At 27.1% G+C, this 23,995-nt stretch overlaps 1 protein-coding gene across 1 annotated transcript; it reads right to left on the bottom strand.

The window, feature by feature from the left end:
- Positions 1-662: 662 nt before the first annotated feature.
- Positions 663-10,659, bottom strand: LOC111042867 (putative glutathione-specific gamma-glutamylcyclotransferase 2). The gene is made up of 3 exons (XM_022327575.1): positions 10,019-10,659; positions 5,285-5,320; positions 663-2,116 (listed from the first exon to the last, which is right to left on the bottom strand). Exons 1-3 carry the CDS (start codon positions 10,169-10,171, stop codon positions 1,652-1,654), a joined length of 654 nt encoding a protein of 217 aa, XP_022183267.1. The 5' UTR covers positions 10,172-10,659; the 3' UTR covers positions 663-1,651.
- Positions 10,660-23,995: the final 13,336 nt, after the last annotated feature.

Raw genomic sequence — 23,995 nt, 5'->3', positions numbered from 1 at the left:
TGCAAATATATGTGCGTTATATATAGTATCTTCTAAAAAAATGTATACCTACATTCTTATCATAATAGAAGGCAAATATAACTTGAACAATTTATAAATGCGCACGCCACGTGCTATATATTAACAAAAATACTATTTTGGAAGAGTTCCACGCTCAATTAAATATAGTGTTCACCCGACACATTTTTAAATAGTCAAAACTATGCATACGACGTGCGCAATACCTTCATTTGGCAAATAACTACTACATAACCACTTTTAGTTTTCAGTAAACACATACGTTACGCACAAACACACATATACACAAACTACGCATTTATTTATTTACATCAAGTTATACAAGTATATATTATAAATATATATAATATAAAACAATTGCATTAATAAATAATAATACAAAATAAAAATACCATCACGGTATAGATACTATAAATTAAATATAAAAAAATATATTATGTATAATATTTGACATACTAGCATATTATATGTAATGGTATATTGGTTTATATTATAGGTACATATTTTATACAAGATATATTATATTATACGTTCGACTTAACTGTATTAAAAGTGTACTTGAGCTCCTATATATTATTATATTATATTCACAACAATAAATAGGGGCAATAATTTCTTTTATACACATGCGAATTCTTCAATAACCCAATCAATGGTGTAGGTATATTGATATATTATGGTGTATACATGACAATATATGCATGTATGATTTGCTTTTCGTTTGAGCGACGTTTAAACACGTCGAAATATAATAAATAACATCACATACACTTATACATTAATATATTATAAATACATATTTAAGCAGTAGGTAGTGTTTTGGACACATTTGATAATTTTATAAAAATAATACAATGCACCGATCACGGTCATCGTCGAGTGTGTATAAAAATAAAAATATTTTAGGCATTGCGTTCGTGATGAAATCAATTCATCGTACGACGATAACAGTCATCACGATGATCATGATAATAATAATAAAAAAAAAATAATAATAATAGTAATTATAATAATTATAGTAATAGTAATAGTAATAAATATTAAAAGTTTTATAAAACATCAACGAAATAAAATAATTTATAAATGTAGGACCTACATTGTAGGTATATAATATTATATATCACCCTGTCGCAGTTAGTAAATTGTACTTATTTCGCTATTATGTGATACAGGTATATCTATAATATAACTAAAAATAATAAATCATATCGCTCAGAGTCAGAGTATTATGTAGAGATACTCGTCTCCCCGTCAGTAGATACGTATTATTTGTTCTTATAATATATGATATACGCTGAGTAAAATTATTACTAGAACATAATAACATTACTATATTCACGTCACGCAGACGAAAACTGTTAAGTCAAAATATCATCTCGCAGTTTCGTTTTTATCAAGTCGTCTAAAATATGTCCTCCGTAAGAGTGCGATATCAAAATATATAGTCACAGGTAGTTGTTCGGGTGTCTGCGTGATGACATTATAACAACATCAACCATAATATAATAATATTACAATTTGGTTAGTGGATTTACGATAGTAACGAAGTAGCGTGTACTACTGTACTCACATACCTAAATATATACATATGACATATTATATATATATATATATATATAACATAAACTGCTGGTCAAATGTTCAAACATCTCAACTTCTTTTCGGGCACCATGGAGGAGAACGACGGCGTGTTGTTGGTGGTGAGCACGTCGTCGGGCCTCACGCCGATGGACTGCAACCGTTCCAGCACGAGCAGCTCAAGCTTGCTGAGCTCGATGTCGACGCGGTGCACTGGCGCGTTCTGCCTCTCCCACCGCGCCAACAGTATCACGTACTCGGCGTTGTGGCCGGCTGGTCCGGCGCACGTGGCCACCTGCGTGGCCAGCTCGTCGACGGGCGCTTCGCCCAGCCACTGGCCGTTGTCCGGCGTGGCCACGTACACAGTCGCGTTCACGGTCCGCCCGCAGCTGTCGTCCGCGCCGTCCGACCGCACGTCCACCTTGTGCACCCGGTAACCGCCTAGGTACACCTCCCGCATCTCCAAGTACTTAAACGCAGTCTCGTCCGGCAACAGGAACGCCTTGCCCCACACGAAACCCTGCAACAATAACAAACTCTCCTGTTATAGCTGGTTGCATATACACACAATAGGTCGGTACATTATTTATATATAATAATATATATATTATATAGGTAGATAAGGCTAGAGGGTCTTATATTCGTTTCCGTCTAAATAAAAAATTTATTTTATTTTCCGCCAAAACCAACCGTACCGATATTTACATAGTAATAAATAAATATAAAAAAATTATAGAATAATAAAATAAAATATCAAGTTAATTTGTTTTTTTCCAATAAATTGCAGATTTCTTTTTTTTATGTTATTTTTTTGTGTTTGTTGAAGAATTGTATAGGTAAACAAAACGAATTTTTAAGTATTGTTTGATTTGTCCTTCTATCGATAAAATTAACCAAAATTGAATTGCCTACTTTATTGAAAGTAAAATAATCCATAACTTTTTTAACAACATTTTATATGTTTTGAAGCCAACATTTTTGGGTACCCACGAGTTGACAACAACATAATAGTGTTTAATTTCTGTAGGACGAGCATCAATCAATATACTATGCTAAACGCGCTTCGCAGAATAAAGCTCTTCTTTCATTTAAAAAAAATGCAATTTTCTACGGGTGCAAAAGGTAGCTCCTGAGAATTCGTTAAAAAAAACCATAACATGTCTTTATTCGTGTTGATTTTTTTTTAAAACAGACTAATGTCTGTGTATGGAGGAGTTTGTAACTCAAGAAGTACTTGAATGGAAACATTGGAAACCCTAAGAAGAACAGACCAGTTCGTTGAAAATATAGGTGGATAAATCGTGTTTATGTGTATAAAATGGGATACCAGAGTTAAAAAGTAAAGTAGTCGACGATGGCTAGGGGATCAAGAAGAAGGGTAGGCAATAAATAATTAAACATTTGCGTTCGGTCGGTTAACATAAACTATAAACAGCTTGTTAAGTGATTTTTTTTATTTTCAACGAAATATTAACCTTTACACTCGAGTTGGTAGTTTGTACACAACGTATAGAGCTGCAGGTATGGATTTTATCAAACACACTAAGTCAAAATGTATTGATGATCAGTGATTACTTGTTAAATTCACACTAGGTAGGTATTGCATTCAACGACTGCGTAATATATAATAATATATAATCGTTTGATTGTATTGAGGTTATAAATTAAATCATAAGAAGAAAATCAGTAAAATCGTTGTGTTACATCCAGTATTTTTGTCATTTACACGGGATTAAATTTGATTAATGACGTATGCCTTTGCAATACCTAAGCTATTAGTACGTACGTACAACTATTTGACTTTTGTGAGTAGTTGTGTTATGCTACTTGTATAAAACCAATAGATGAAGTTTAGGATAATAGGTTTAAACATGTATAAATGTAATCATTATTGTGAATATTATTGATAAAAGTTAAGACCTTGTGAATAATTTAGTACATTAACTTTTTCAATTTAATTAAAAACACGTACCTAGTTTCATAGTCTTCTATACACATATTATTATAATCTATAACAATTCATAACTATTATAGGAATACAAATTATAATTAAAATAAATTAGTTGAAAATAAGACCAGTTATTCTAATCTGGTACAATATAATATAGTTAAAAGTAAAGTCAAAATGTACATTATAACGACTATTAAATACAATGATTATAGATTGAAATATTGAATAATGCGCGCGAATGCAATAATTGGACCTTAATAATAAATGTCCAATTGAGTTCATAGCCTTTATAAATAACCTATAATTTGATGCCTTAGCGGTATATATAAGAAAACGTAAAGCTATTTCATTGAGAAGAAAAATATGGGTAACCATAAAAAACCACCCCTACAGTTTTATTAATATCAATTTCATTTTCGAAATAAAAAAAACAATAGGTATATCGATTGATGAAAATAAATGATTTTAATTTTAGAAATAACGGGAGTAATAATATCGGAATTGGGATAAAAACCTTTTTGTCTTATATAATGTCTGTTATTATTTTTAGAGCCCTCTCAAGGTCACTACCGACTCTCTGAGTTTTGATTTATAATCGCTACCGTCTAATAAAAACTGTAAACCTATACTTGGACTTACGTATGACGACGCGCCTACAAACAATTCACAATTATTATTTCTTTGTTTTAAAATTTTTGAACATACTGTTAATAATTTTAATTTTTAATATTTTGGTACTGTTGAATTACATACATAATTTACTCTTGTACTCTTTATAATATAATATGTCTGTTCATACACAAATACAATATTATAATATCTAGTCATATTCATTTTTATTTTTACTCTAAATGTAATAATAATTTAATTACATTATAAAGTTACCCTACTTAAAATTTATAAAATATACAATAGGTATATCTGTTCTAATTTTTAATTGTATTCATAATATTAGATAAAGAAATTAATATCATAAGCAAAAATAGTACCTATACAATTATTTTAATGATCTCTAATTTTATTGGCGTTCATTAAAAACACAATTATTGGTTGTATGATAGTATTAAACAAATAATAATGCCGTACTGTAAATAATATGTTAGTATTACAATTTATGAATCAATGACATATGAATAAGAATTAGTAAAAATTGTAGGTAACTACCTATATAATATGTATTCATCTTCGTTATAAGTACGTTTTATTTGTGAATATTAATTACTTAAAAACTTTATCACCTTCAATCATTTATTATTTAAAGTATTAGCAACATATTTATAGTCGTTCTTAGAACAAATTGCTAAATATTGCAAATATAATGAAATTCTTAGTCTGAATAGGAAATGGATAATAATACATAATTATACACCTACTTTTATTGATAAAATGATATTCTTACTTAGATCCATTAAAACATGCATGTATCTCACGTACAGAATACTAGATATATTAATTTGTAAGTAGATTGAATGTACCTACTTGATTACTGATTACTACATATTTATTTATTATGGTTTCCTGCATAGTTCATTTGATATATTATATTATTATCTGCAGAATATATAAACAAAATACAACACAACAGAACACACATCATTTCTCATTCACTATACAATAAGCTACGAAGGACATATTTTTTCTGTTTACTAAACGGAATGCGGTTAAAAGAAAATAATACGTTACGTTTCGTTTCGGTATCAAGATGTATATAAAATATAAATATTAAACTTTAGTTACCTGTGGGTCTTCGACTAATGTGGCAACACGTCCTGGCTGAAAAATATAACATTAACCTAAGTTAGTCAAATACTAGTTTTCGTTTATATTTTTATAAATAACAATAACAATAACAATAATATAGGCATACATATAATAAATGTGAATAGACGGGACAATACTTTCTGATGGGAGTGGAGTAGAGGCATATGTTTGCTGAATGGCTTTGTATTAGATACAGTTATGATTGAACCATGTACATAATAATAATATGATGTATGTCTAAGTAAGAAGACCATATTGTGATGTCCGTAGTTTACACAATTTCCCAGTTGTAAAAAATTCAAACAATAGACTCCTACAGTGAAGAAGATCTTATTCTCTTGGACCTCTTCTCTCTTTTTGTATAATATATTTATTTCACCTTCACATTACTCATGTTAATCGGCATTTCGACTGTAATATCAACTCACCTAAGCTATTTTCTAATTTATCAAGCACAGCCATTTTGGCCGTAAATTAAGTTATTTTTAGTATAAGATTATCATTATTTATCAACTTTATTGTGTTACTGACATTTTCAATAATAATAAATGGTGAAATTTTTTATTAATAAATATTTTCATTATTTTTTTTTTTTTGTAATTTGTATCTACTTATCTACTATACTTACTACTTTAATTACCTAAATACCTAATCACATTATTATTTCTACTATAATCATCATCACTATCAACATAATAATTGGCGAGCTATATCTAAATCTACTTTTTTTTTTTAAACTAACTCGTGCAGGTAATATTAATAAATATTTTAATCTAAACTAATTTTACGGATCCTCTGAATAAAACTACGCAATTTGCAACAAACAATTATTATAGGTAGATTAAAAATTAAAAATTAAGACAAATGTTTTTTTTTTAACTGACGGTTCTGACTGACAATATAAACATAATGAGTACTTATCTAATTTACTAATTTACCAATCTAATTTACTATAATATGACGAATACTGAGCTACAGTAAATTATTGTAATATTGTGTGCACACTTATATAACCTATTATTATTTAGTAACGATGGTTACTGCCTTACTGGTTACTGGTTAGTAATTAGTACAAAGGCTTTAATTCTATTAATGATTTAATATAGAACTAGTCATCAGATTTGGACTTAAAACAGTTTATAGATAACTACAAGATCTTAAATATTACGAATAACAAAATCAAACTAATCAACTTTGAATAATACACTGTATTGAAAATTTGAAAACATTTCGCCAACAATACTTGTAAAAGATTTTAAATGCAACTCAATCAATTTGTTCAGTTATTGTATTGGACTCGTTCCAATTACTTACATAATAATATAGTTTAAATTGTAATTAGGTAGGTGCTATAATTATAGGTACTATTTTGTAATCAATAGTAATAAATTCTATAAGCTAGTATGAACGTATAATAATGGCAAGACACTTGCTTTTTGTCTAAATCATAAAATAAATAATGTTAGATCCTATAAGTTCATTTTCTGCCTTAAAATAAGAATATAAAATTTAAAAAATGTCATATTATAAGCAATTAATAACAGATCTATGAAGTGTTATGTGCAGTTAATGATTTAATACATATATTGCTTATAAGTGTAATGTGTATATTCATTACACAGATAAAATGAATTTAATGATAAGAATTAATATAGAAGCACTTGAACATATTGAAAGTACATTTTCTTATTTGAACACCTGAAAATTAACGTCATCCCATAGCATCAAATGTTTATATTTTATTTTCAAGTTTTCTTAAAACATATAACTCACAGGTATTTCTTAAAAAATAATAATACATTAATCTCACTAAATTATCTGAAAATATGTTTACTATTAATCATTTTAATAAATAATTTTACCTGCCTAATGCTTATACGTATTAAAACTTTAATCTAGTATCAATTCTAGATTTTACTTTCGTATACTTTGAAAACATCATTTAACCGCTTTATTTTACATAAAATGATTCATAAACATTACGTTGTCCACATAATATATGGACCCATGGTTTTTATATTGGCATTATTAAAGTAAAGTTAATTTTTAATTTAAAATAACACATGCAATGTTGCAATTAACATACATATTACATAACATCTAAACATTACTGCGTAAAGGTTCTGCCGAGGACATTTTTTTTATGAAAGAATTTTATACATAGATTGATAATTATTTACATTTTTATCGAGTTTAAGTTTTAATATTATAATGGAATTATGTCAATAATATTATGTATTTATACATCGCTGTATATTTTAGCTTTTGTTTTATTCGATTGCATTCAATTTTTAAGGAAAACAAGATTATACAAATATCCAATATATGCTTTGTATATTATATAAACCTGATTACTGATTAGTTATAGTCATTACTAATATATCAATAAATAAAATATATAATAAGGTATCCCACAAAATAAAAATTAATTTTATGAAATTAAAAATCGTGGATGGGTTTATATTTTTCAATTCCCATTTATGCATTATATAATATATTAATCTACAAATTTTTTTTTCAAAATTATGAATTTAAAAAAGTTAAGATCACTTACAATTCATTTTAAATGTTTTAAAAGGAAAGATTAAAATTTAGAGGCTAAAGTACCTAGCTACATTTATTTTCATTTTAATGACTTAATTATTCAGTTTTATAAAAATGTTTTTCCTACATTTATTAATATAGCATTAACTATAAAGTATTAAAATTCTCTACGTTTTGAATAATTTATTAAATAACAAATAACAAATAAACAGAAAATACGATAACAATTTTACAAAATATTTGTGTTTTGTTTAAATGTACATAGTAGCAAAAAATCTAAAAACATAATATGCACACGGTAATGACTTAAGAATAATTCTTATTAATATTTGCAACAATCAATAAATAATATTATTTATTTAATTTGTTATGGATATTTAATCTACAATAACTGCAGGTACAATTGTTTTTAATATTTATTAATAGTTTTGATATTTTGTGTATTTTTTAGAATTATTATTATTCATTTACAATCTAAGTTATGTAAATTGTATAATTATATACCACGAATCACAACGTACGATATTTTAACAGTTTAATCTTTAATCAAATAAATATCAAAACCATATTACCTACTCTTAATTACAAGCTGTGCTAAAATGCTACTGCAAATAATATTTAAATAAAAATAATGAATTCAAATTGAATGCTTTGATTGATAGCTAATATCTATTATAAAATATAATTATGTACAAACTGTTGGTAAGTCTGAGACATTTCACTCGGGTAATATGTGGTCATGTGGAGGTCATTTTTAAAAGAAAACTACTCTAGTCTGTCTAAAATTCCGTGGCCCTGGGCCTTCAGTCATTAATGAACAGAAATTTAGATTAAATAACCTGTTTAATAAATAAACTATATAAAACTTAATAAAGCATACTTTTTCATAGGTATATCTTGAAATTTTACAAGCCACTAAAATTTATAAAATCAGGGTGACCTTAATCTTTAACAAAGAAAATTTCTGTATCGATTGTGACACAATTAGTTAAAGAATAGGCATAACGTATAAGTGAAAGGCATTTTGGTGACACTATGCATCTACGCTTATAGATAATGCAATAAAAACTATTAACTAGAAATTGTGGGGAAAATATAATCATCTGAATAAAAATTTTTTTTACGAATATTGTGCTGAATTTAATTTTTACCAAACTTCAGATGAAATATACATAAATTAAGGTATAGGCACATCAAATCGATGTGTACAAAAACTGTTCATGTTTAGATGGATGTTATGAAGAATTGTACTTTTTTATGGGTTAATTATCTACTGAAAACCAGTTTGATTGAATCGATATAAAAAATGCGGAAATATATTGGTGGTGGATATATTAAAAATTAAAGTAAAAAACGTCTTAACGTAATAGTAGTAATTACAATGTAAGAAAAAATAATCTCAGCAGTATTATAGTTTTTGCAAAATAGCGAAATAAATATTCTGAGAACCCCTTGTATCTCTATATACCTACAACTTTACAGAACACATTCACAATTATTAAGACTAGACTTGGGAAATAACTGCCTACTCGAATTGCCTACTACAGAACAAAAATAGGAGGTCGTTCATGGGCATAATTTTATAGAAACTTGACAGTTAACATGCAGTGCAAACGAGAGAAAATCGAACGTGGTCATCAATTTTGCGTATAGGTATGCGTACTGTAAATTCTGTAGCTACTACTCATATTTTAGTATGATTATAATAAAGGGACAGTTTCAAGTGGTTTGACTTGTGTAGTCAATTTTTGGTAATTTACACCGAGACCCTTCCAAGCGTCAGTAAAAGACGAAAAACCGTTGAAACGTGGCGTTAACGTTAAAACCGTCACGTGGCTTATACGGGGTCGTGATAATTGTTTCCCCAATAAGGCGGCAACCACTCAGCGGTAGCGGAACCACTAGGCGATAGTCAGTGGTTCTCAATACAGACGTGAAACAAAATGAAAACATTGCATCAGCCATGCACTCACACGGGCGGATGCGCTCAAGCGTGTGCCTACACGTGTACATTTGTATCTATATATTTATTTTATTATATTATCTCGCGATAAGACGCAAAACAGACTACACGTGCGCTCGAGTAAATATTAAAATATAAAAATTCGAAAACCGTGGTAATAATAACAATAATATTAATAATATTTAATAATCAAAGCGTATTACCTTTTCCTTAGTTCCTCGGTGTGCAATGTTTCCCTGCCAGAACTTCCTGGAGAAACCCTTCACATAACCGACCATGGAATCCTTGAATTCAAAACCCGGGTTCCAGCACAACGATCCGTATCCAAACACCCAGTACTCGGGATCAGCGGCCATGGAAACTCTGGACTGTGGAGGATTGGGTTAAAAAATTGTACTACGCCCGTCGTGTGTCGTCAGTCGAAGATGTATAATAATAATATTATAATAAAGTAGTTTGGTGGCAGGTGTCCCTCCGAGAAAATGATGATGATAGTGACGACGTGTGATAATACTATATTATATAATAATACGACAATACGTTATATGATGTAAAGTAGTTGCAGTGGAGCGATCAATATTGTAATAAATATATTATATTTAAATAACAAAAGCGCGAGAGCTCCGAAAGTATGCGAATAATTTTTAAAAGCACCAAGCACGTTCCAGACGTGCGCTGTCAAGTACGCCGAGCGGCGAGCGGTACTGATCTGCGAGTCGCTTGTACGTAGTCTATTACAACGATATGATTTTTTTCGACAACTAACGTAACCGTGTAACGGCGCGGCGGCGACGCGTTGTCCGATCGCGTCGGCAGGCGACGACGACGACGGTCCGGCCCCTACGGTAGGCGGCGGTGGCGACGGCGCGGCGTGATAATAACGCGCGATTATACTATATTTTGGATTCTGCGCGCTGTCGCGTATCTTTGTGCCGCTGCCGCTGCCGCCGCCGTTTGTTGATGGCTACAATAATAATAATAATAATAATAAACTCGCGCTAATAATATTGTTTGTCTGCAGATGTTTGCGCTATCGCTGCCACCGGGTCAACAGACGTTTTCGTTGTGTACGTATTTATTATTATTAATTTTTCTTTTTTAGACGGTAGCGCGAAAAAAATGAGCTCGCGCAACAAACCGACGAACCTAAACGCCAAGGTCGAGCGAAAATATTATGTGTGGCAGCGGACCCTTTCTGTTTACACCAAAATACTCGCATAATATTAACATTTTATATGTTATAATAATAATTACGTTCGCGTAACGTATAATAATATTATGATATAATAGTATATTATATAGGCAATAACCGCGAATAAAATGCACGTAATTACGTCAATTTTGAATGTGTGTAAGTAAATAATTATAATAATATATTACATAACGTTATGTGCTATAGATCACTGGTTCGACGTCGTAGTCCTCGTAAGTTGTCAGAACCACACATTCGCACAATTATTTTAATGTAGCTACCTACAGGTACGCACGTTTGTGGCGTAAGATTAATAACATGTTATTATCATTTGGAGCGCTTTAGCTGAACGAGTATGATAATAATTCGATCGTGACGAATTTGAGGTTGTTGGACCTATTTTTCTCGAAGAATAACATCCTAGTTTCTCAATTGTTTATCTCATAGGTACAATATAGGCACATACCATAATCTGAAATTGATATTTAGCCAATATTTCCTGCTTTTTTCATTCCCACAAAAATTTGATTTATTCACAAATTTTGTCGTTATCATAAATTTCGAATTTTAATCAAGTAATTTCGCGTTATTGCGATTTGCGATATTACTTGCAACCCCTTATTTAAGATATAGATATTTAACATTATTATAATACGTAATTCCCTTTAAAAATTTTTTTGGTTTACATTTCAGTACAAACTGCATTGCAAACTGTCAAACCATGTTCTGATGTGCTATGTGCAGACATTGACTATATATTTTACAAAAATTACATATTAGATATAATTCAATAACAATTCTGTATATGGTTGCGCATGACGGTCTTAAGGTTATTGTGACTTGTAGACTTATATTAAGTAGGTATTTCATGAAAAGGTAAACATAGGTACTTTAAATCATGTTATTCGAGAAAATCCTAAATTTAAAGTCTTTGGATTAATTTCAATTGCTTTAGTTTAAAATAGCATTTAATAATCTTACTATACTTGAGAAAACCAATTCAACCGATGTTTGCATAGAAAGATTGATAATGTAGTGTAAACTATAAATTAAAACAAATAAAAGATTCGTGAATTCATTCACAATGAACAGCCTAAAATAATATTCTAAAATTAAATGTATAGAAGATCAATACATTAAAATATACTCAAGGTTCTTAGTGAAGAAGGTGCCAAAATAATTTTCTATATTGAAAATCTTTGAAGTTTATATACTTAATTAAATTATTATTGATAAAAATTAATATTTTTGCATTTTGGATATTGATTACTGATAGTTTATTTATCAAAACTAAAGTTTTATCATACAAAAAGTAAAAAGAACTACAAATAAAAAGCAAATCAATACTAGTTTTTAATTTTTAATAAACTATTTAATTAAGTTATGGAATCATAATACTGAAGTTATTTACAGTAATTGTACAACTAAATATTTATGTTCGTTAATAAAAAAATTTAAAAAAAAAACAAGGAAGGTTTATTTGGTTTCGAGTGTACCTCGTCATTGACTAGGTCACTGCAGTAACGAACTAATGAGTAATGACTCTTGTAGGATATATTTTAATAAATTTTAACTCAATGATAATGTATTGCATACAAAAACCGATGTTGAACAGCTTCCATTTCTAACGATATTTTATTTGTTATTTTATATTTATTTTACCAACTAAAATTTCTTTAGCCATATACCGTATAGAACTTTTTATAAATAGCTTAAAATTGGTCCAAATATTTTGAAAAATATGTCATTGATCATTGTGTATATAGAAAATGATAATATGTAAGTATAAGACAATAAATGTTATACATGATAAGTGTTTAAATTTCAACGTATGATATCACTATAATATTATTATTATTACTTTGGTTATGTAAATATACAATTTTCTTAGAATATTAATATATTTGAGTTGCTATAAGGAATTCCTACTAAATTTTCAAGATTTTCGCTAAAAAGCATAAAAATTTTAATCAACATATTTTCTCGAAAAATAAATTTTAAACGTACACAATTTCAAATGTCTTAAAAAGCAAAAATATTTTTAAAAAAAAATGATCATGTCCAGAAAATGCTTGTATAAAGATTTGGTCAATATTTCAAATTTCTCCTATTACTAATTTTTGAATAGTATCGATAAACAAAATTAATCTTAATAAAAACTGCTTTTGGGTGATTATTATGCTAATTTTCCGTAATCAGTGGAGGGGTGTTAAAGTAATAATAAATAAAAATTAATTGTAGTCGTAGTGTGGTAGTATCAAAAAGACACATAAGGTGATTTATAAGACAATGGAGGGGGAGGAGGATATAAACCTTAAGTCCTCAACTCCCATTGGATTTGGTTGTATACTTGTATATAGTCAATACTCAAGTTTAGTCCCATTAATACATTTAAGATAGTTGTTATAATATTTAAAAAAATTAACTTTAAATAATAATTATTAAGCTGAAACCTTATTTGAGGTACACCATACAGAATATTATTATCAGTTCTATGTTGAAACATTATATTATTTTATAATGGCTTATGAATTAAATATCAAATAAAATAAATGGCTAATTACTATAAAATGTTTGATAAACTATAAATGCGAATACCATATTAAATTAATGCTATGAATTTTTAAAGGAAATTAAATATATATATATAGGAGTGCATCGAGTATACTTTATAGATAACGGAAAGATAATTACATTACATAAGACATAACAATGTACTTTTTTAATTCATACATTTTATATCATAGCGAATCATAACAGCTCAACCTCAACAATTATTCTTTGATTAAAATGTATAAAAGGAAGTAAAAAAAAAGTATTATTTTTTTTATGAAAAGGTTGCAATTACAGTATATATAAGTATAATTTATATACAATTTAAAAATATGTACTTGTCTTGTATGGATCTTTGTAGAATACCTTCAACCTTAATTTTTTAGAAACACTCGACACACGCATTGAGTACCTGTACAACAACAGATTACCTTTAGAACAGAAATGGTTTATAACGTTTTATAAGTTATAATCCATTTCACAAATACTAGATAATATACTTATAACACGATAACACCAACTTTATCAGTATATCCATATGTCATATGGTAATAGTAAAAATGAAACACAAAGCATTTGGTTTTTAAAAATTTAATATTTTATTCTACATTTGTAGGAAAGCTTAAACTATAATTTTTAATTTGAAGGTATATACATAATTGCAATAGTGACTTAAAAAATTCTCAAAACTCAATAAAACAAAAAAATGTACACTCAAATTATGAATTATCTTGATACAAATAGGATATTTTTGTAGATCATAGCCAAAATCCAAACAATAAGTGCAAATGGAGATAATTTCATTCGAGTATTCGACTAGAGTACTTTTTACTCTGATGTAATTTTTTTTCTGATGACAGGTAGGTATAATGTAAATTGAAATACGAAGGAAAATTCTCACGGGAAGAGAATGCCCTACTTCTAAAGAATGTCATACTCCTATATTTTCTGTTTTTTATTAAAAATATTATTAATCAATTATAAAATATATTCCAATAGATGGCGCTTTAGTTCAACTTGTAATTCATAATGAACACGTCATATTGTTTTGTCTGTGACAACCACTACCAGAGCACAAGCTGTTGCATGGAAATTGGTAATGAATGAGATTTCTATATTACGTAAATAAGAATACTTTAAGTTATATTAAGCGTTTTTAAGTAGACCCTTAAAAGTTTAATGGATTATAGTTCAACCCAAAAAATGTCCAATACAAAATAACCAAAACTATACCTTCAAATAATAATTTTAAGAAAAAATGTTGTTCTGGTAACTATAGATGGGGAATATTACCACAGATTAAGTAAAACTAGTTTAGTAAAATCTATGATATTACTATTCACGAGCTATAGTTACTATTTATTTTTATTTATTTTGAATAAATGTTTTGTTTTGTCATCTGAAGAGGATGTCTGCCTATTTTGTTCTCTCTCTGACCGACGCACAACATACCAAATTTTACGTTCACAATAATGATTATTATAATCATATTGGTTATAATCATTATTGTGAACGTAAAATGTGTTATGTTGTGAATGGGTCGAATAGATGCAAAAAAAATTTTCTGACATAGGTACTCTTAATAAATAAAATAACTTTCTTTGTATACTTGAAATAAAACAAATCTATTTTAACTAGGTAGGCACCTATGCGCCGTGACATCACCTCATATTTATCAATTTGCTTCACAATAATTTCTAGTTTCAATAATAAATTATAGAAACCTCTAACCAAGATTAAAAACGGAACACATTATTACCCTTTTTCTTAAAATATGTGTATTCAAAGTTATTGTTTGGTTAACTAATTCAATTGTTACTAAGTTTTGTGAAAACATTTAAAAATATTATTCTATCAACAAATTGAAACGATGTACTCAATAGTCAATAGTCAATACACATATATTATTATTATTTATATCAATTAATATTATTATAAAAATTGGAAGTATCATTAAAATACTCGCACGATTATCCTATTCGATAATTACATTAATTTACATTCAACTATTTAGTAGCTACCTATTTGAATATAAACATTTCACTGAATATTAAACCTACATTTTACTGGCATTAATGTTGATAACTACATTACTACAATTAAAAAATGAGTATTCAGTGATAGAATAATTATATAAGCATTTCCATATCTATAACGATAGATACATACCATATAGGTACCAATGGTTCTCACTTCTCAACATTTTAAATTTCACGATCACTTTTTTAGTGTTTGCCAAAAGTCAGATGGGTTCCCCTTAAATATTTAACAGTTAACACAATACACAGTACATTATAAAGTTAGAATTAAAAAAAGTTAAATAAAAAAAAAATAATAAACTAGTTTATTAAGAGTAAACACAGGAAAATAGTTCATTGTAATAATATTATTTTATTTATTTTAGTATCGGTTTTATGATAATTCGATTTCAATGATATATTCGTAATTTACTTACTATACCTACTATATTCGTTACCATGCGTTACCTAAATTGGATTAATACACCTCCACCCCCAACTGATTGAGAACCACTGTCATTTATTCAATGTAGCTTAGTGTACTCTATATATTTAACAGTATAACTTTTAAGTTAATGTATAAAGTAACTATATTATAATAATGATTATCACTACAGGATCACGTGCATATAGTACAATAATTATTTTTTATACTCATGTTCAATAAATTATTCACTTATCAAGAACACAGATAATAACTTTAAAAATTTAATTTCAAATTTATTTATAAAAGTAAGAGAACACAGTCTGAATTCTCAAATATTCGCAAGAAAATATTGTTGATTACATTATGTATATTAACTGACCACACAATTATAATTCACAAGTAAATTATTATTTTTACTTAAAAAAAAACTTAAAAAGTATTCAAAATTCAAAGTTGTTCAGTAAAATACAGGTACCTGCGTTTTATAAATTAATTTCAATAAAGTTCCTAAAGCCAAGTTTAATTATAAATATCCAAGTAAAATATTAACATTAAAATAATAAACTATAATATTTTTCGTTCGTCAAATAATTTTGATTTTTTTTAGGCAGTAGCCAATGCCCGTTATAATTTTACTAGAGAATTATAAATATGATTACTATAATAATCTATTAAAAATAATCATAATTCATAATCAAATGTTTCCACTTAAAAAAAGATGTGGGATAATGCAAAAATTAAAAACGGAAATTAAACCATTTTGTGAGAGTTGGCTAGATCAAAACAATTCCATTTTGAGATTAAAAAAAATGTTCAAGATGATAAAAATGTGTAGTAACTCGGGCTAATCATATCAAATATTAATACCTTAAACATGTAATTATACGTGATATATAATACAAAATACAAATAAACCAGAATTTTTATGTATGTGATTTATAAACATGCAGTTCTAATGATTTTTAATTTTTATCTTTGATAATAAAGTAGGTATAGTTATATAATGTATTTGTATATCTATATGATACAATATAAAACTAGATATATCTTGTAAGTTGAAGTTATAAATCATAAGCATAAACAATTTCGAATTATAAATTTGAATTTGAATCAAGAATTTTAAGTATTATACATTATTAAAATTAATACATTCGCGAATTCCTCCCTAATACATTGGGATAAATCATCTACTTATTTGCTTTTACACTATAGAAGATAAGAGCATTCTGAATATTTTTCTATTAGAACAAAAACGTTATCACTCATCGTAATATAGGTAGGCTGATTTCTAATTATATTATATATAATATGTTATACTATGTATATTGTATAATATTTATATCAAGTATTATATTTCTACATAATATACTCCTTGTTTGCTTATAACTCATCAGTCATCAATAATAGAAATACATACAGGTATAGGCACGATTTCTGCTATTAAATTGCCATAAATTGTGTGAATCAATTTGCTTTTGTGTATTTTAAACAAATTCAACATTAAAACTAGTATTTTATATTAGACTATAAATTATAGTATAGGTTCTAGATAATAGATTGATTAAGACTGCCTTAACCTAAATATATAATACTAAATACAAACATACAATGCGTCAATATTCAAAATGATTATAATAATTTGCCAATAAAGGGTAATTTAAGTATTATTACATTCCTAATTAGCTTACATATTGTATTAATATATTATATGACGAAATACAGGGTGATCCATTTAAGTTGAGATGTTCATTGTTTCGAGAATTATTAACTTTTTTGAAAATATTTTGTTCACATAATTTTAAGTCGTTAAATATAACATTAATCATAGAAAATATTTTTTAATAACAACATTCATTTTTAATTGCTTATTTCAAAGCAGAATTTTTTTAAGTACTTTAATACATAATAATTGAATTTTGGATGTGTAGTGTATGGGTTTCGACTTTATGAGTACTTAGAGTTTTTACGAGTGGAGTGGAGTAGTACAGAGTTAACTCGAGAAATGTTGGTCCACTAGTCCATTTGTAAAAACTTATAACTCAAAAACTACTTGTCAGAAACTAGATTTTGATAGATCGAAATTTTCCAAATACTATTCTATTCAATCTAATATTCTATTAAAATGTATAATGTCATTCAAAAGAGTAAAAACTTAAAAATGATAAAGATAAAAAATCTAGTTTATTAAATAAAGAATGTTTTACATTAAATGGAACACCCTGTATATATATATTACACAATATAGGTACACAATGCAGCAGATTTTATTATATGACGTATTCGTGTATTTATTATTAAGTATTTTTATAAATACAATAAACATTAAACATATAATGTTTACTGGTGCAGTTTATAAAATAAACAATATATGTAAATATAACCTTTTAAACGCATCATGTTTCTTTTATCTGAGATAACCCTATTTTAAGTGATATAAGGTCATAAATTATAATTTATAATTAAAACTAATAATATCATGCATGAATGTCTTATTTTTGGTAAGAAATTAATTATTGTTAACAAGTTTAATAATAACTAATGATTATTTAAATATTATTTTAGTAAATGGTTTACTATGATGTGTTTTATGTACTCTTATTTTTATTATGTTCTGATTGTTCCCATTTTGAGATACGACTTTTCTCTCTAATAGTGTTACAAAAGTGCTTTGTAGAATGTAGTCTAATAATAACTATATAAATATCTATTAGATTGATTGTTGAACATTGAGAGTATTACTTAGCAAAAGTATTTTTTGATAGTTGCTAACAGCTATAGTATTTTAGCTAGTATTCCAAATAATAAATTCGAAAAACATCCAAAAACATTGAATCACTAACGGCTTCAACATAAAAACGATTTTGGTTGTCTTGCGACTATTCAGAATATACTACAACTCTAGACTACAGCGGGTAGAACTTTTAAAATATTTATAGATGAAATCATAATAAGATGTAATAAACAAAACCGTTTTTTTAGATACTTACCCAATTTTAAAATTATTACTTTTATTAGGTATTTTTCTGTTCTTATTTGATAAAATGTACAGTTTTAATTTATTTATTTGTTATAAATTCATGTTATTGTATGTTTTTACAAATTAATAATCTAACCTTTTATCTTGGTCCATATTCAGGCTTCTTGTTTCTAGAAATAATACATAAAACAGAATTTAGGTAGGTACATGGTAAATTATTATTATACATTATAGTATTATACATACGATAGTGGCAATAATTATAAGCGGAAATCAACATGATATACCAAGGTATATTCAACTGTTATAAATAGCTAATAGGGTTACATATAGGACTATAAGAGTAGAGGGCTTTAGAAATAGAGCTTACAAGAACGTTAATAGTTAAAATTGAACAGGATATGCATGAAGGGTCTTGACAAGCGTGAAAAGTATATCATCATGAAGGGGTTGAAGATTGAACATTAAAACAGTACTTGTCGGTAAACTTACACCACTAAAGAATGCAATTATCAAAGACTCTAAGTACCCTTGCATAGGTATCATATTTAAAATTAAAATTGATGGTTAAACTAAAAATATGGATGCTGATAAAATGATTAAACTATCATATTATATTATTTTATTATTTTTTAACTCATACATTTAAAATCTTTTCATGAATGTGATTTGGCAAATGACAAAAATAATTGAACAATAAGTATATGAATTGCATATACGTTGGAAGTTGAGACTTATACATAACAAGTATTTATTTGGACAACACTGAAAATATGGCCGATGATGAATGTTATTCGAGAGCCAGGTCAACGAATATATCGTGGTAACTGGTAACCTAGGGTAATATATTGTAATATATAATATAGTAATATATTGTACTCTACGAGTATGTATGTAATACTAGTAATTACCCGCGCACAAGTACTGTTGTAACCACTTTGGACCACTGTATAAACTCAACTTAAGTATACCGCTTTCCGTGTTTGTATATACCATGTTAATTATTATACTAGCACTAGCGGGATAACCACAATCAATTTATCAGTAATCTGTACTAGGAAAACTGTCAATCGCCGGTTGCTCTTTTCACAACAGTCGCCTAGCCCTATTCTCGATATACCCGTTTTTGAGCAGTCGGCCGTTTGCCAGTGTAAATATATTATGTTGTATATAAATTATTAAGATATTAATTTAATTTGTGCATGTATAGGTATGTACCATAGTGCTTCGAAATTCTGGTGAGAGAAGTCTTGTAAGAAGGTGCATTTTATTCTCATATACTATTTGCAAGCCTCAATCCTCATAATTTACGGTTCGACGAAATAGGCGTCACCTGTTTTCCGAGGATTACTTCCACCGAGGCTCTACGAGGTAAGAACTATAAGAAGAACTATAAATATTATTACTCACTGCAGGTCTATCGTAGGAATAGACATTTATTCGTACGGCTGTACATCTATATACGACCGTTATTCAGAATTGTATATTATAGTATTTCGGATTTCCATATAATGTGTATAGGTACTAGATACCTTTATATTGTATATTATACTTAAACAGCTGACTTAATATTGTAAAATTCAAGTAAGACAATTAAAATTGTAAACAATTTTCCAAAAAAATTAGGTAATATAACCAAGTTTAGTAAATATAATATGAATATGATGCATATTAGTATTACATATTATCTAATACATAAATATTATTAATACCTATCATCGTTTTATATCATTCATAAATATAGATATTTTAAGTATTTATATATATAGCCATATAAGTATCAAGTCTATAATAGTTATGCAATGATAATAAATAATAATATATTCATAAATACAAATAATACAATATTACAATCTACAACGGTAGAAGTGGTATTATTGTGTTAAGTGAGAAATGTGAATTCAGCGAGACAAAAGATAAAAACACCGCGTCCAGGTGGGCGTGAAAAACGAAGCTTCTTATCAAAATGTCGTCTTTATCTGCGCGAAAACTATGTAAAAATATTCCCACGTCCCTAGTCTTGTCTATACCACGGCGAATAGGTATTAGGTTCTAACACGTCATGGATACAAAAAAATAGAAAAAGCGGTTGGCGGACTAAACAGTTTTAGTTTTCTGTTAATTATCGTATCGTGCCTATAATGAGATGCTGACAATAATTTTAGTCTTTACATTGGAATCAAACAAATGTACCTCTTTTTTTGCCTTTATTAATATAATAATTATGGAAAAAACATTACAGAAATTATATAATATTATTCTTACAATTTATAAAAGTGGTTATAAATATTATAAGGAAACCAATAGTCACAGTATTTAATGAAGGAATTAATATTGGCGATAACGAGAGCAAAACAATAGTTAAGGTGAAGTTGAATTTATTGGAATGTATATTTATTCATATAATAATTATCTGAGTAATTCATTATATAATGCGATGTCAAAATATAGGCTAATTAAGATTTTTTTATGTATGGCCTTCCATATATTTTGTAAATTATAAAATTAATGCAAACACACATGCAGTATGGTTAAATACTCTGAAAATGGACTGTAATGTAAATTATTATACATCTAAATAAAATTATGAAATTAACACTTTATGTGCATTTAAATTTTAAGTTTTTAAAAATATTGTGATCCTTGATACACATTAATAACTTATGTAAAATTAGTTAAAATATGATATAGTTTTTAATGAGGATATCTATACAAGCAAATTATTATAGCTGGACTAAAATTATTTTAGTATTTCTCATTATCTATTTATGCTATTAGTTAGTAAAAATATTTATTAATTTATTGCATTGTTTTTTACTGTGGTCGCGCCTCTACTTTTTGCAATTGCAATTTGTATACATGCGTGTAGAATATTATATCCATTCACATGTTATTATTCAAATTCGTACCTATACATATGGGTGAATTTGGTCATAACTACTATTTAATTAAATACACATTATTGATTATTTATGATTTAGTTATTTTTTTAGGGTAGGTTAAGTTTGAAGACACTATAATGATTTATGTTAATTGTTAACCAGCATTTTTGTATTTGTTTTATAAGTGCGCGTAACATATAGCAAATATATGTTCATCAGCTAATGTTTGGTTTCGTTAGTTTTAATATTTAAGTTAATTGACACAGAAAACCAAAACAAACATTAATGGTAACTACTAACAAGAAATTCCATGTGTGGTTTTGGAAGAGTTTTTTTGATGTTTTAATTTTGAGTTGAGTTATGAGTATTTTAAAATTGCAATATTTTATATACTTATATTATAGGTACCTACTTATTTTAACTAGCTTGAACATTATAACATTGAAAATATACTTAGTTTCAAAAAAACACACAATGTTGTTACCTTTAAGTTTGGCAACAGCTCAGATTTAAATATTAAACATAATGAAACTTGAACTGCTAAATGTAAATTTTTAAAATTATTTTTAAAGAAAAGACTTCAAAAGTAAATATTATTAGCCTGTAAAATAGTTCTACATGGTTTTACACATACATTAAAGGTATTTTTTTTATCAACAATTTGTTTATATTGTCTTCATAATTCTAATGTCATTATAGTAAAAAAATTCTGTACATATTCTATATTACCCAATAGTAAGTTGTAAGACGAAATTAACAATTAAAGCATTTAATACTGGAGTCTTGTTAATGATAATCAATTAGGAACTAAATCAATGTTATTTTTAAATTATTGTAAAATGGGTACCACCGAATTCAACATTGAAACTTTTAATTTGGCATTTTTAAATTTTTTATTCTTAAGGTACTTTTTTGTAATTTTTTAATTTGTAATTATTTTTTTCGTGTTTTTACTCATATTTTATGAATATTTTTAAAAATTTTTAATCATTCATTTTCGTTTTATAAAAATATAACTTGCTATAGGACATCAAACTTTTTAAATTCATATCTAATGATTTTTAATGCATTGAATGCATAGCCCTAATTTAACTAGTTTTATTGTTTGGGAAGAAATTATTATTGAAGTAATGCAATTTTGTTTAAAAGTAAAAAAATATATGTGACTTGTATAAATGTTAATTTTTTAAAATAGGTATTTTATTGTTACTTGTTAATTACTATTCATAAACACAAATCGTCTATATTAATATTGTTTGTTAATCATTCAGAATAATATATGAGATATTCATATTCATATATATATTATTACAAGTATGTGAAATACATTTTTAGCACCTAATTTTTATGATTACATTTAATTAGTTAATAGTTACTGTATTATTTAGTGTTTATACTTACCTATGTTATTCAGTGCAGTATATTAAATGTCTTCAAATATAAAACTTGAATACTTGACTTAAAAATTATATTTAATTAACATAATGTAATTATAATTCAAGAATTCCCAAGGTATATCAACATATATAATATAGGCATTATAGCGAATCGCTTTACATTTTATGCATTGAATAACTGTATAAATTAATTACACAATAATATACAACTATAATTTTACCGTATTATATAACTCTTCTAAAGTAATAAACCGTGTTTCAAGAAATTTATTTTCCCTAAACGTTATGTGCAACTTTTGACTTTTTAAAATCTAGATAACTTTGACCCATCAAGGAGACTAAAATATATCTAAATTTTTTTGAAAATAATTGAAGCGTACTGATTTTCTAATGATTATTAATTCGATGGTTATAATCATTATTGTGTAGCGATTAATTGAATCCTCGTATTAGTCATTACCACGAAAGACAACAAAATAGCAATTCGTGATCTAGATCTTCTTTTCTTCGACCATTACATTTGACGACGTTCATACATTTTATACATATTATAATAATGATACAATATACACAATATTGTTGCGATAATTAAATATTTAAAAAATTTAATAATTTATTGTTAACAATATTGTTGCAACTTACAGTTGATTACAGATTTTTTATTTTATTTTTTTATAATTAAGCGCAGTGAACCCCAAGCTACGAATAATTATGTATTATAGCTCACAGATCAC

Source organism: Myzus persicae, unplaced genomic scaffold, assembly GCF_001856785.1.
Source record: "Myzus persicae strain clone G006 unplaced genomic scaffold, MPER_G0061.0, whole genome shotgun sequence".
Classification (NCBI taxonomy): Eukaryota; Metazoa; Arthropoda; class Insecta; order Hemiptera; family Aphididae; genus Myzus; species Myzus persicae.
This window is presented reverse-complemented; position numbering and strand designations above follow the sequence as displayed.

What these genes read in the sequence shown, in the direction of transcription:
- LOC111042867 (XM_022327575.1), bottom strand. Translation starts at nt 10,171, where the DNA reads ATGGCCGCTGATCCCGAGTACTGGGTGTTTGGATACGGATCGTTGTGC. An exon ending in ACCGAGGAACTAAGGAAAAG is followed by an intron (nt 5,321 to 10,018) that starts GTAATACGCTTT and finishes TATATTTTTCAG; the next exon opens with CCAGGACGTGTTGCCACATT. An exon ending in CATTAGTCGAAGACCCACAG is followed by an intron (nt 2,117 to 5,284) that starts GTAACTAAAGTT and finishes TTATTGTTGCAG; the next exon opens with GGTTTCGTGTGGGGCAAGGC.